The sequence below is a fragment of the Coloeus monedula genome, assembly GCF_965178545.1.
Source record: "Coloeus monedula genome assembly, chromosome: 6".
Taxonomy (NCBI): domain Eukaryota; kingdom Metazoa; phylum Chordata; class Aves; order Passeriformes; family Corvidae; genus Coloeus; species Coloeus monedula.
Genome location: NC_138786.1, coordinates 50,408,609 through 50,421,509, shown reverse-complemented (window position 1 = coordinate 50,421,509; position 12,901 = coordinate 50,408,609). Strand labels below are relative to the sequence as shown.

The window sequence follows — 12,901 nt, the reverse complement described above, 5'->3', positions numbered from 1 at the left end:
ATCTCTGTGTTAGCTCCCCGGCAGCCCCAGGGATATGTCCCATAATATTTAGGGTGGCATTTTCATACTTGCTGAGAAGCAGCACGCCCTGAGGCCCCCTTGGGGTTCGAATAGAACAGAGCTGCCTGATCTCCTCAGACGTTTCCGGGGAAAAAAAGAGCTTTGGTTTCTTGTAGGACTCCATTACTAAAAGGCAGTTGCTAGAGGAGGACGTAAGAGTGAGAAGAAAAAGCATTGGCTTCACTCGTGCTGCTCAGCATGGTAATTATCTGTGATCACAGCTTTAAATAACTCTCTGGTCCTCCTCACTGGAGGATGACTGCTGACAAACGTGGCTCACTGCTGGGCTCTGCCGCCGTTTTACTCTTTGCTTTAGGTTTGATGAATCTCAGTAGGAGGAGGTTCAGATCCCCTCTGGGTTTATAGACTACAGGACTTCAGCCCCTCATCAGACTAAAAAGACTGCTAAAAAGGTGTTTTTCATCGCTGTTGTGAAGTCCTGAGCGATCAGAGTGCTGGAGTCTGGCAGTGCTGGGCTGTTCCCAGCCTGCTGGAGGGGTCTGTGCAGCTGAAACCAGATGTGGCCGTGCTCCTTAACCCACAGTGCCTGGCCAGCACACACTTGGGAGGGTGACGAAGATGTGGAAACTGCAATACTTCAGACAAAAATGAGTCACAAGAAAGCAGCCTGTTTTATTCAATTCCAAAAATGTTCTCAACCACTCAATATTAATTTATAACCACCATTTTGCAGTGGTCTGCTTTGTTTCTGAGCTTGGGGATGAGGTTGCTGACTGTTCCAATAGTGTATTTTGTTTGGGACATAGGCAGGCCTTGTTTGCCTGTGGGTTTGTCTGAACACAAACCAGTGCTGTTTTGCAATATAAAGCCTGGCATTATCAGATTAATGCAAATATTACTTTTAATTATGTACAGAATGCTGACTGTTTAGGTATAGCTATTTACTGTTTAGGTATAGCCTCCTGTATGTTCTTGACAGCATTTCAAGTGTTCATCTCTTTTAGGGGTCATTTTTATCTTTTTTTATATAAACAGATCTTTCTGTTCCATGCAAATTAAAATCTGCTAATTTTTCCATAGCCATATGCTTTGATCCCAAGAAAATAACTCTTAATCAACAGCTTTGGTATCTAAAATTAGTATTGTCCTACTTGCTACTCTTTTCTCAATTCCATAAGTCTCACTTTCACCATATAAATATATCATTAGCATAACTGAACTGATAATGTTTTGAAAGACATATCTGAGAAATCTTGTTTTGTAGAGTTAGTCCTTCAGCTGTTCTAAATGGGACGAAAGACCTGTGCCCTTAGAGCATACTTATAAAGTACTTGCAAGTGACCTTGTTTCTAAGAAATATTCCCAGTATATACTTAATTTTAAAGATTTATTACTTTAAAAGCCATGTGCTTAGCGCTCCAAGTTACACACTATCACTCAGAGGTGAAACAGTTAAATGATCGTCAAATAAGATTTTAACACTGATCTTGTAAGGGAAAAAATTGCACATGTGAAAACGCCTTAGATCCAAATGTGGAAACAGTGATGTGGAATAGGAAAGAATATAGACTTGGAGACAGATTGACATCCTGTACCCTTGAGCACTCATATTACAACTGTAAGCCTCTTGAGAACATGGGATTCCTGAGGAAGGCGAATTATCCCACTTCTGGTATGGTTCCTTGCTTGGAAGTGCCCCTCTCTCACACTGACTCCCTGGGGAATCACAGGGCTCCTACCTCAGGGTGTCCCACAAACAGTGTGTGGTTCAGTGCAGTGAATCCCCTCTCCTGGTGTGAGATCCAGCCCGTGCTGAGGCCATGTGTTCCAGCTGGGCTTGAGGATCTCTTTCTAAGTATCTCTGATTCCAAGGGGTGGGCGGAGGACATGGGCGGTGGAAACACTGCCGCTTTCACAGAGCAGTGGCAATGCAGCTGAAGGTTCTGACAGCCCTTTCTTCCCTCCATCACTCCATGTCCCTAAGTACACACTGATGCCTTGCTTTCATTGCCAAACCCCTTCTGATGTGTCCTCTGTAATCTCTTTGGGACAGAGGTGTTCTTCTTGTAACTGTAGGGCACTTCTGCTCACTGAGGGTGCTGTGACGGCACACTCATTGTATGTGGCTTAGCGCTCCAGAGTCCTGATTATGGCACTGGCCCTTGGGAGCTACCATGTGACAAACTGCATACAAACAAGCAGAGCTGTTCCCAGCTAGCCATGGAAGATGGGCAATTTCTCATTAGGGTTGTGATGCCAAACCAAAGCTAAGCAGCACAGCTTAAGAGTATTAAGGATTGCCAAGAAGAATTTCTCGGGAATAGTCTGCAGAGCAAAACTGATTTGCAAAGTGTATTTGGCAAATTGTTAGGGATAACCACACCCTTGAGAAAATGAGGCTGTCTGTACACAACAATATGACCAGCAAAAGAGGAATGATTTATCAGATATGTTATTCACTCTAAATTGTTCACTGATCTCTAGCCAAGGGGCAGATACCACAGAGGTTTATTTCTCAGTATATCAGTGCTGTGACTGGCACCCAGTACTGAGGGATCATACAGTCTGTGGAGGACAAGTGGGAGATAATTAAATACATAAATTCTAGTCTCCAGAGACCATGAAACTAATGCTGTTGGCTTGCAGGGCTTTTTCATTAGCTGACTGATGGTAAAACTCGGGGAGCTGACAAAAGCTGAAACTAAACTTACTTGGGAACTTGTGCCCAGCTGCTCAAGATGTAGATTGTGGTAAACGCACCTGATCTCTTTCAGGGGTAATTTCCCCACCAGATTCTCTGCACCTGAGGAATCTCTGCTGAAGCTGTGGAGCAGAGGTGTTTAACCTGTGATTTCCCAGACTAAAGTGTCTGTGGATGGTAATGAGGAAAATGAAGGCTCTTGTCATTAAGTTTGAAGTCACTAAAAAGATATCTGCATCTCAGCAGAGACAATTGAAGTGGTACAGATTAGAAAAGGCTGAAAATCACCCTCTGCAGCGTTTACTAACAGAATCTTCAACTTTGTTCTTGTCCTTTCAAGTATTTTCTTATTGCTTAGAAGCAAGAAACAAAGTGCCTTTGAACCCAAGCTGTCATCTGTAAAAGGGATAGGATAGTCTTACTTCCCAGGAGGGCTGACTGAAATGCTCTGGAGATTGTTTATACCTCAACAGTGTGGGGATAGAGAATCAAAATCTAAACCAGACAGCTAATACAAATACTCTGTCTCCTTGATGGTAAAAAAAATTCTAGCCCAGAACTAAGCCCTGCATTTTACTTATCTAATGGAATCATGGTAGACCAACCCGTCTCCTAGAGTGACCTGGAAATGCAGAAGTTTGTGTGTGGAGTATATGGAATGGGGAGAGATTTGTAATTAAGAATCCTCACTCTTTTTACTTCCAAATGACTTGAAGATTGAAATAAAAAATAAAAATGCTGTGACCAGATCTACTGATTATCATTCCCTAGAAGGGAAGATGGCCCCAGGACCCCATTCTGCCTCACTTGTATGCTATTGATTGCATTTGGATATAAAGCTGTTTTTAAATTTCAATCCCTTTTTTAAGGAAATGGCTTTTTAGACCTGGGAATTATATGTTGTCCCCAGCAGTCTTAAGAAACAAAAAGATATCCCACTTGTGCTGGCTCTCACTAAAGTCTGAAATTAATTTTTAAACAAATGGCTGAAAAAAATTAGGCATTTTTTGGAGGGTTAGCCTGCACAGAACATGTCTGCTTTTCAGGTTTTTTTTTGGTAACAAAGACAGTATTGTCAGGTGTGATCATGTTGTGGCAGAATGCCTTGTGTGTGCCATCGGTTTCCTGTGGATTGTTTTGTAAGGGAGAGGAAGTGCTTAGGATATAGATGAGTGCAGTATGTACTCAGAATGCTGCATTCCTTAGTTGAAGGGGATGCTTGTAACAAGGATATGGATGTGTTTATTCCAGAAAACCCTATTCATACTCTAGCTCATTAACTAGAACAAACAATTGCTGACTGTCATAAACATTGACTGCCAGTAACACAGGAGAGGGCTGTGTTGGAAGATGGCCAAGGTGATAGGATTAATGTTTTGAGTTTCTAAAAGATTATGCTGGAAATAACTACACCTTTTATTTGAAACCTTGAGAGCTTCTTCACCTACTTGAGCAGTTGAACTGGGTTGTGCATAGGTGTAGCTGCTCTCATGGAGGCTTTCAGGAAGGCTGGTAAGGCTGGCTGGATTCAAAGTTCACAGTAGCTCCTCCTGGAATATTCAAGTTTGGAAAGACGAGGGTCAGTGCTCTGTGCCTCTGTGGTCTGTGCCAGCTCCTGACCTCTGCTCCGATCTAAAGCAGACAGTCAGAGCTCCCAGCTCTGTGCCTCCTCAGAGCTCTCTTTATAGTATCTAGGGAAGCTGAAAAGTTACTAAATTATCCCAGATACAATTTCCAGAACCAAAATTGCTTCCACACTCATACATTTGTCTAAAATTTGATACAGTTCAGTGGGCTTTTTTAAAATCTTTTTTTTCCCCCACATTCAATCCCAGAACCAAATGAAAAGGGTTGTGAAAAGTTTGAAGTATTTCAATAATTGGAAAATAGTCTCCCTAATGGTGAGTGGTTTGAATTTTCCTGGAGCATTTTTGTACTTTTATTTTTGTAAGAACTGGGTTCTGGAAACTAGTCAAGTAGTACGTGAATATAAGAATCCAAGACATATTGAAACCATTTAAAAGCCTGTGTCCTATAAATGTAGGGTTTAAAAGAATGTGTAAAATGGGAGTGGTTGTAAGAAACGTTTTAAGAGATTTAAATTAAAAAAAGAAGAGAAACAAAAAACCGAACCCCAGTATGACTGGCAGAGAGAAAACAGTATGTTAGGAAACATTGCAAAATAATAGGATAATCCTAAGAAAAAGACACTGGACTTGCAAAATAACTTTAAAAGCTCTCAGTAGTGTATTACAAATGTTAAATAAATAAATCTTGGAGTGTCTCAGAAGAGTTATTAGATGTAGTTAGTTAGTTAGATTAGTTATTAGGCTCCTGCAGTGGCTGTACTTAGGGAAGAACTGCTCAGAGAAATTTGGCCCTGCGAGTGCCACGTGGGTCGCATGACGGATGACTTCTGCCTGTGTCTGTGTCAGGGTCTGCCATGGAAACCCAGACATGTCCACACAGTGGCTCCCAGAGCTATGATGCAGAGCAGTTTGCTAATTCATTTATCTGCTCTTTCAGCAAGATGGCTCCAAGACCACAGCTGAAACAAAGCTGCCTCTGCATCTCTTCGGCCCAGCCCAACACAAATGGAACAGATTTTAAGAGCAAAACCCAGCTTGCTGTTGCTTTGGATCTCATTAGTTCATGTTGGGGTATTCAGCCTGTGGGCAAGCTGGGGGTACAGCATATGTGTCCCCCAGCGTCCTTTCAGCTGCCTCTTCTCCAGGATTTTGGGAAGAGGTGATAGGCTGCCATTCTCTGACTTCCCTCCTTGCTAATGGTTTTGTGCCTGAATGAGAGAGCCAGAGAGGAGTGATGCTGACAAGTGTGTACTGGGTCAGGTGTTCACTTTTTCCTCTTCCAAAGGTGCAGATATCCCATGCATGTAACTGAGCCTCAGACAAACCAGTGCAAGCCCTGGGTGTACAGTGAGTCTGGCAGAGCAGCTGGGAAAGGGCTGAGGCATCATCCCTCTGTGGCACTGAAACACATGTGCCTACCCAGACACTGCCAAGCTGTGTTTTGGGGATCATGGAGGGTGATTCAGAGAAGGTAGGAAGACTAGTGTTGTGGGAGAGTTTCAGCTACAGGTTTCTGCACCTAATCTGTTTTACATTTTCCTGTTCCTAAAATGTGTTTTTTATAACCTGTGGATATACTGCAGGAGCTGTCCTGGGTCAGTTCTGTTCAGCACCCTGAAATATGCTTCTTTGTTACCTCTACCAAGAAACTGTTACTGCATCTGGACAAATAAAACTTGGTTTTGCTCAGCATCTCATTATCTGTGCCGGAATTTCTTATGCGTAGTTATTGCCCTCATTTAGTGACATGTATAGAGATGCAAAGTGATTTCTAGAGTGTATATGCACTTTCCACAGTATGAATTAATACACTGATTCAAATGGCATTAAATTAAAAGCAGTTTTGAACAGCTGGATGCATTTGAAAATAACTGTGATGAAAACAATTTTGTACAAATTGCTCAGAGGATTGCACCAGTGACTAAAGGAAGACTTTCCCTGGCACAGTGGGTCCCAGAGACTGAGCCTGGCATAGGAGCTGTTGCACCACCATACAGGTGGCCCTAAAGGCCTGCTGCTATTACAGGTTGGTGTGTGGATGGTAGCTTTGCACAGCTCTACAGCTTAGGTCTGTTCCAGGAGCTGCTATGTCTCCTTTGTCTTTTTTGTACAGATCAGGGTCCAGAAGTATTGCTCAATTTTGTGTCCAGCAGTATTGCTCAGTCATTTAGTTCCAATGATGCAACAGAAATGGGGTGAATGCTGTTGATTGGTTGACTTTTATCCTCTAATCATTAATCCCAACTTCAGAAGACTTAGGACAAGATCGGTAAGTCCTTTCCTATCTCAAATAGTCAGCAGTTGTTCTTCCTCCCAAGCAGACAGTAAGTCAGAAATCATTCTTTTACTTTGCAGGTATCAGTCATGCTGTTAGTGACTGGGAAGGGTTCCAGAACAAAAGCTGGCACTGTAGCTGATTGCTTCAGCCAGCATCTGGCTGCCCTGTGTGGAGAGAGGACAGGAGGTCTCAAAAGGCAGCCCAAATCCATGTCAGGTATTGCAGGTTGTAAATACTATGAAATCCACCTGGGCATTGAGTCCATGCTAAATTTAATAGTCTTTGTGGTCCTAGATACAGGAATTGCTTCGTCAAAATCAGTCAGTGATGTTTTATGTCTGTAGTAGGAGTAGAAAAGTGTTTCTCTTCCTTTGCAAGCTGGTGATCTTAATATTGAAATAACTTTTTTTGTGGTTTCCTGTGTTGACTCCTTAAATGGATTGACTGTATGTGGGATGGGGGGAGCTGTGTAATTGTGAGGTTTTTTTGTAATAGTCTTACCCATGTTAGATTGCCCTCAACTTTTTGTAAAAATTAGGACTAGAATAACATTATGTTCTGTATTGGCTACTCCATGGCTGGAGTAGTGAAGCCAATTTTAAATATGATATGGATGTTGCCAGGAATAGAAACCTCTCCTAGGAAATGAATGCCACTTCTCGTCAGTGTCTATCCAGCAAATACACTGAGTTTTTGTTTCACAATACCATAACTTGGGTTCACCACAGCTCATACATGAGCATTCAGAAACTGTTTGCCTAGAAATGTATGTATGTAACAAGGGGAGTTTTAGGGGACAGTCCCTCTACAACTGTGAGATATAATGAGAAATGTTAATGCGAAACTGAGTTATTTTTCAGCTGCAATGAAACATGTGCTCTTTTCAGAGAATTGGATTATTGTAGTTCATAATGTCAGTTCTGAACCAGTCATAGTTGGAGAAGGACACAGCTATCTTAGCAATCCACTGAGAATAACATTCCTCCATTAGCTGGCTTCATCTTTAGGACTCTCGTGATGTAAGCCAGTGATTTTAGCTTTAATTATATAGCCTGTCATATTTTTTATATTTGAGAGAGGGAGTAGCTGCCCTGTGCCACACCACCCTTATTAAATCCAGTATATCCTGGTTTACTTTTTAAATCTTTTCAAGGTGAGGTCACTCTTTTTAAAGCTGCTCTCAAGTTCTGAGAGCTACAACCTTAGATTCTGTTCTGTCTGACAGGTCTCACTTAGGGAGAGGTCTCACTGCTCTTTTATGCAGATGCAGCTCTGCTGCTCTGCGCATGGATGTCCGACCCTGTCACCTGTCCCCATGGGTAGTGCAGTAGCTGCTCTGCAGTGCAGTTCTTTCATTCTGGTCTGGGATCTGTTGAGTAGAAAGCCTGCTGATGGCTGGCAAGCAACTATTCAGACTGTTGTGAATGGGGACATCTTGTCTAATCTGGTCTAATGTGGAAGAAAATACACTGGGAGCTGCAGGGAAGGACCTCTAATATTGCATGAATCCTTTTACCTCATGGAAAGGAACATTGGCAGGATGGTGAGGAGCTTTCTGCTTGTGAGCAGAAGGATGGCTCTCCCTTGAAAAGATGGAGCTGCTGAGAGCTCTGGTGGTTGCAAAACAGCATTGGTCCAGCTTCACCAGGAGCCGTGCTCTGCCTCTGGCACTGAGCACTTTCTTCCACATGAATTGTTTTGTGGGACTTTGGGGCTGCTGTGGAACTGAATTCTGCACAATGAACTTGGGTTCAGTAATTAAGTCTCAAACTTTGTGCTGAAAAAATATTTCAGTGGTGAATAACAAAGAGGAAGAATGTTTTATTTTCCACGAGACACTGGCTGCTTGGCTGGCAGTAGTTGTAGGATGTGACCCAAACCCATTGAATGTCAGTGGCTCTTGTTCTGTTCACTTCAGTGGAGCTGACCTACAGGGCGCTTTGTTATGGCTCATCCTTATTAGTCAAGTTTAGTCCAGCAGTCCTAGTGGTGAGCCTAGGATGGCTCTGCTCTATTGTACAGGAACAAAGGAGGCTGGCTGGGCAGTGGAGAGCTTGTGCTCTAAACAGATCTCAAAAGAGCAACCAACCATCATACCTTCTTGCTGATTGGGAATGGGCAACAAGAGAGAGGGAGAGGAAAATTAAAAACTTGGAGCCTGTTAGGGAATAAAAGAGATGGCAAAAGAAGACATCCACCAGTGTTGATATTCCCCTATGAAGGCTTGTTTGTGGTTTGTCTCAGAAGTTGCTGGCCAATTCCTGTTGTCTGTGTATCCCAGGCTCACTGCATGTGCATTCAGATAACTTCTGCTGAGACCATGCAGAGGTTAACTGAGGGCCTAAGCATCTGATCCAGCTCTCAGCAGCTTTAACACCTCTACAAAAGCAGTTTATAAACCTCTAAGTTAAGCATGTGCCAAAATACTTCATTATCTGGTGTCAGCACATGAACCCAGAAGGGCATTGGGAGCGTTTTATATTGACATGGCTCTGGGAAGAAACAGGAAGTGTTTGTGTTTGGTGTAGCTAATCTGGAATACACCACAAACACCAAATTAACCTAATTTAAGAGCTTTGAATTGAATGTTTACTGTAATGGAGCCTCCCACAGTTCTCCACCTTCTTTTTGTTTCCTGGTATATTTTCATTTGGGAAAGCTGCTGTGCATGTGTTCTCTGCGCACAACTGAACAGCAATGCTGCAGGTTTTGGTATTATTGTTCAAAAGGAAAGCCACAATATCCTTAGCTTTTCTCCCTTGCTCCTTTATATTGCTTTTCATTTCTGTTTAGGTCTTACCCAAAATCTGCTTACCTCTGTTTCCTATCTTTTCAGCTTCTTCCAATGAGATGACTCAGCAGCTACAGGATGAATTTGACAGTAGCGTGGAGAATGCAGAAGCTTGGATGAAGGCCATCCAAGAGAGACTGAGAATCAATGACAACACCAAAGGACCTCGATCTGCCCTAGAAGCCAGACTGAGAGAGACTGAGGTAAGGGAACAGTGATGGAATTCAGAGGTGGCTCTCACTGCTGCCATTATTACAGCAGTTATTGCTGTAAACTCAAGAGTTTTCCATTAGGAAATAGTCAGCTGCCCCTGCTTGTTGGAGGATTGGGCCTGTGTGGATGGGTTCACATCAGTATTCTTTCTAATTTTTCCATCTGTAAAATGTTTACAGATGTAGAAAAAGAGGATGGGAATTTGATATCACAGGCTTCCAAGCTGTTCAGATTGATTTGGAACACTAGCAGCAGGTTTGGCAGGTTAAAATGTTTACACTCTTCAAGCCTGGAACAATTTGGTTGCTGCTTGCAATTACCATAGCAATTTGCAGACAAGCAGCACACAGTATAAGAGAATCAGATCACGTTAGCATTCCATTTCCTCCAGGACTCTGGCACTGATAGAGAAAGATTGCAGTGTCCTGGTAATGAGCTGTTCTAGAGTAATAGCTTTTTCCTTTTCCATAAACCCTGATGATAGGAGGGTTTACAGATCCCCTTTATGATCTGTTTAATGAAAAGGTTAAAGTTCTCATTTTTTCCTGGTTTTACTTAATCTGTTGTATAACTCTTCTCACAGAGATCCTGTTGTAGATTGTCCCTGCTCTCTTACAGTGATTTCACATTCATTAACTTCAGTTTCATTAGATGTTATCTAGGTCTTGTAATCTCAAAGAAGGAAACACTCCTGTTTGTCCCATTTGTACCATTCATGATTGGAGGGAGTGGTGATATTTCTGTGACTAATATTGAAAACTATTTTTATACTTTTATTACCTTTAATTCCAAGTAATCTGTTCCTTAATTTAAATGGCAAAAATCTTTCCCATTGTTATTTACCCCAAAGTCTCTCCTTTTGTGTGTCTACTTGTATTTGGCCTGCCTCTTCTGAAGTTTTAACAAAAAAAGTTGCAGGCTTATATGGATGATGAGGTAGTTTACAGTGATGTCTTCAGCCTTTTTCCTTAACTGGGGTTTGTTGGAGGATGGATTTTGCCTCTGGCATAATACAGAGGCTGTTCATGGAGTGATGGATGGTGGCTAGACATGCATGTCAGTCATAAAAACCTGAAGTATCTTGGTCTATAGTTTTATTTTTCTGACCTTAAATTATTTTCACTCTTTTGTTTTGTCTGGGAAACTTTGATATGTGCAGTCTCAAAAAACACGCAAGAAACACAGGAACTCGAGTAGAAGAGTGGTAGTTTGGCAAAGGAGGAACATTCACGGCAGAGATAACAAGTTTTAAAGTCTGGAGATTTGTGGTGATGTGATATGGCCTGAACTGAAGCCCATTTACTTCTGTGGGCTTTAGAGGAAGTCTGTAACAGGCAAAAAGTCATGTTAAGAGATTCTTTCAACTCAGACTTTGGAAATTCATCATTCTAAAGATTAACAAGTATCTTTCTTCCTGTGTGTATCTTAACCGCCTCCTGCTGCTTCATCCTGCCTCCTTTTGGGCCTGGCTTCTGTCTCCAGCTTGGATGTCCTTATGATGTGCTCACTGCTTCACCTATTGGCTGTTTTCAAATCCAGTGATCAAGTTTCAGTTCCTTTTTTGCACCTGGCTTGCCAGGTTTTTTTCATGCTTCCTTCCTGTGGTTTATTTTCTGTTAATTTGTTAATGAAAATGTCAGCCAATGATAAAAATCATGTAAAAAACAGATTTGAAAAAGAAAAATGACTGTTCAGCCACTGCTTTCTCTCCAGCTGTTGTTTGCTTCTAATTGCTGGAAAAATATCAGGCTCAGAATACAGCTTTACTCTTACATGTTTCCTGTTGGATGATAGCTATGGCATGTATTTTCTTGCCTTTGCCATGCTTCCCTGGATTCTATTAGTCCCACCTTTCTTAGGAAATAATTTGTCCAAACACCTGTTTGTACATCACATGCAGGTGTGCTGCCTGCATGCCAAAAGAACAGGGTTTCCCCAGAATGTGAGACTGGAAATCCAAAGGCCTTTTATTTGTCTCACCTTTGCAATAACTGACATGATTTTTTTTTAACAAATGCCATAGGCCTAATTTTACTGAAAGTAATTGCTAATTTTGATCATCTTGGTGTTTTCATTGTAGAAGCCTTTTTCTTCAAGCTTGAAAGCCTGCAGTTTGCTAGGAGTTTATGGAAGAGCAGTAAGAAAAGCTAATTTGATAGTATCAGAAGTTTGGATAAAGTAATGTTGAAAGCCGACATCTGAATTGGGGCATAATTAATCTGTTACATTGTACAGAACTTTTGCTGATTTTTTCCATCTCTGGATACTTAAAATTAGATGACTCAACTATCAGTTCCTGGCATTCCTATTTGTGTAAAATACATATATTCACCAATTCATAACTTTGCAGTTTAGGGTTGAAGCAAAATTTGGTAGCAGACAGGAAATTCCACTAGTTAATTTCTCTTGGCTTCTTTTCTAAGCCAACTTTTATTTGCGCTAGGAAGCCTTTTTAATATGCTTCATGATTTCTTACAGTAGAGCTTAAAATTGAGAGGTTGCAGTGTACCCTGTGGAGACTGCCTCTTTGTGCTTTGGCAGGTGGGGGAGAACAGCTGGCCTGTGGCAATACAGTGCTGTAACCTTATAACAGCAATGGAAACACAGCCACAGGCATTTCATAGAGGATGGTCTGGTTTTTTGTAGCTAACTTTAATGTTTTTCAACTGCTGTGTGGCTTGCAATTAAATTCAGTCCTTTAGGATGTTTAAAAGTAAACATGTCTGAAAAAACATCATATTTTCCTTTCAGGAGAAACTCTGCAGCAGGGAGTTAGATGGGAAGGGTTAATTGTCTGTGTTGTATAGAAACATTTCCATCCCATGATAGTGTCAGGTTAATGACTGGACTCGATGATCGTGAGGGTCTTTTCCAACCTAAGTGATTCTGAGTTCATGATTTCTGGGTAAAAACAAAGTTTACATTTTGTCAGTTATGCTTGTTTTCTTTCTATGCTTTCAGTACCATTTGTTTTTCTCATAGAAAATACGTGCACTGGAACCAGAAGGCAGCTTGAAAATGGAGTTGGTTCTTGTGAAGGCAGATGCTGCTCTTCGCAGCATCGGTGAGGAAAAGAAGCATGAGGTACTCTCTAAACTAAAAGACATTAAAGCCTTGTGGGAAGAGACAGCCATATACATTACTCATTGTCACAGGTAAGACAAACACACTCTTGGTTGTGTTGAGGCAGCTGTTTCCTCCAGTGCTTTCATAAAGTGCTTCCTGCTTCTCTCTGCTGCCTGGATTGTAGATAGCAATTCCCTGCTAATCCCAGTCCCATGAGCGTTTTGGGGACTGTGTGGGGAGAG

At 41.7% G+C, this 12,901-nt stretch overlaps 1 protein-coding gene across 2 annotated transcripts in view; it reads left to right on the top strand.

The window, feature by feature from the left end:
* The window catches only part of SYNE3 (spectrin repeat containing nuclear envelope family member 3), a 65,446-nt gene that overhangs the window by 12,202 nt on the left and 40,343 nt on the right, over positions 1–12,901 (top strand). For both annotated transcript variants that reach the window (XM_082284257.1, XM_082284256.1), the window contains exons 2-3: positions 9,426–9,583; positions 12,576–12,748. In XM_082284257.1, coding sequence (XP_082140383.1) covers positions 9,440–9,583; positions 12,576–12,748 — 317 coding nt within the window. In that variant the 5' untranslated portion in view covers positions 9,426–9,439. The remainder of the gene's footprint in view (positions 1–9,425; positions 9,584–12,575; positions 12,749–12,901) is intronic.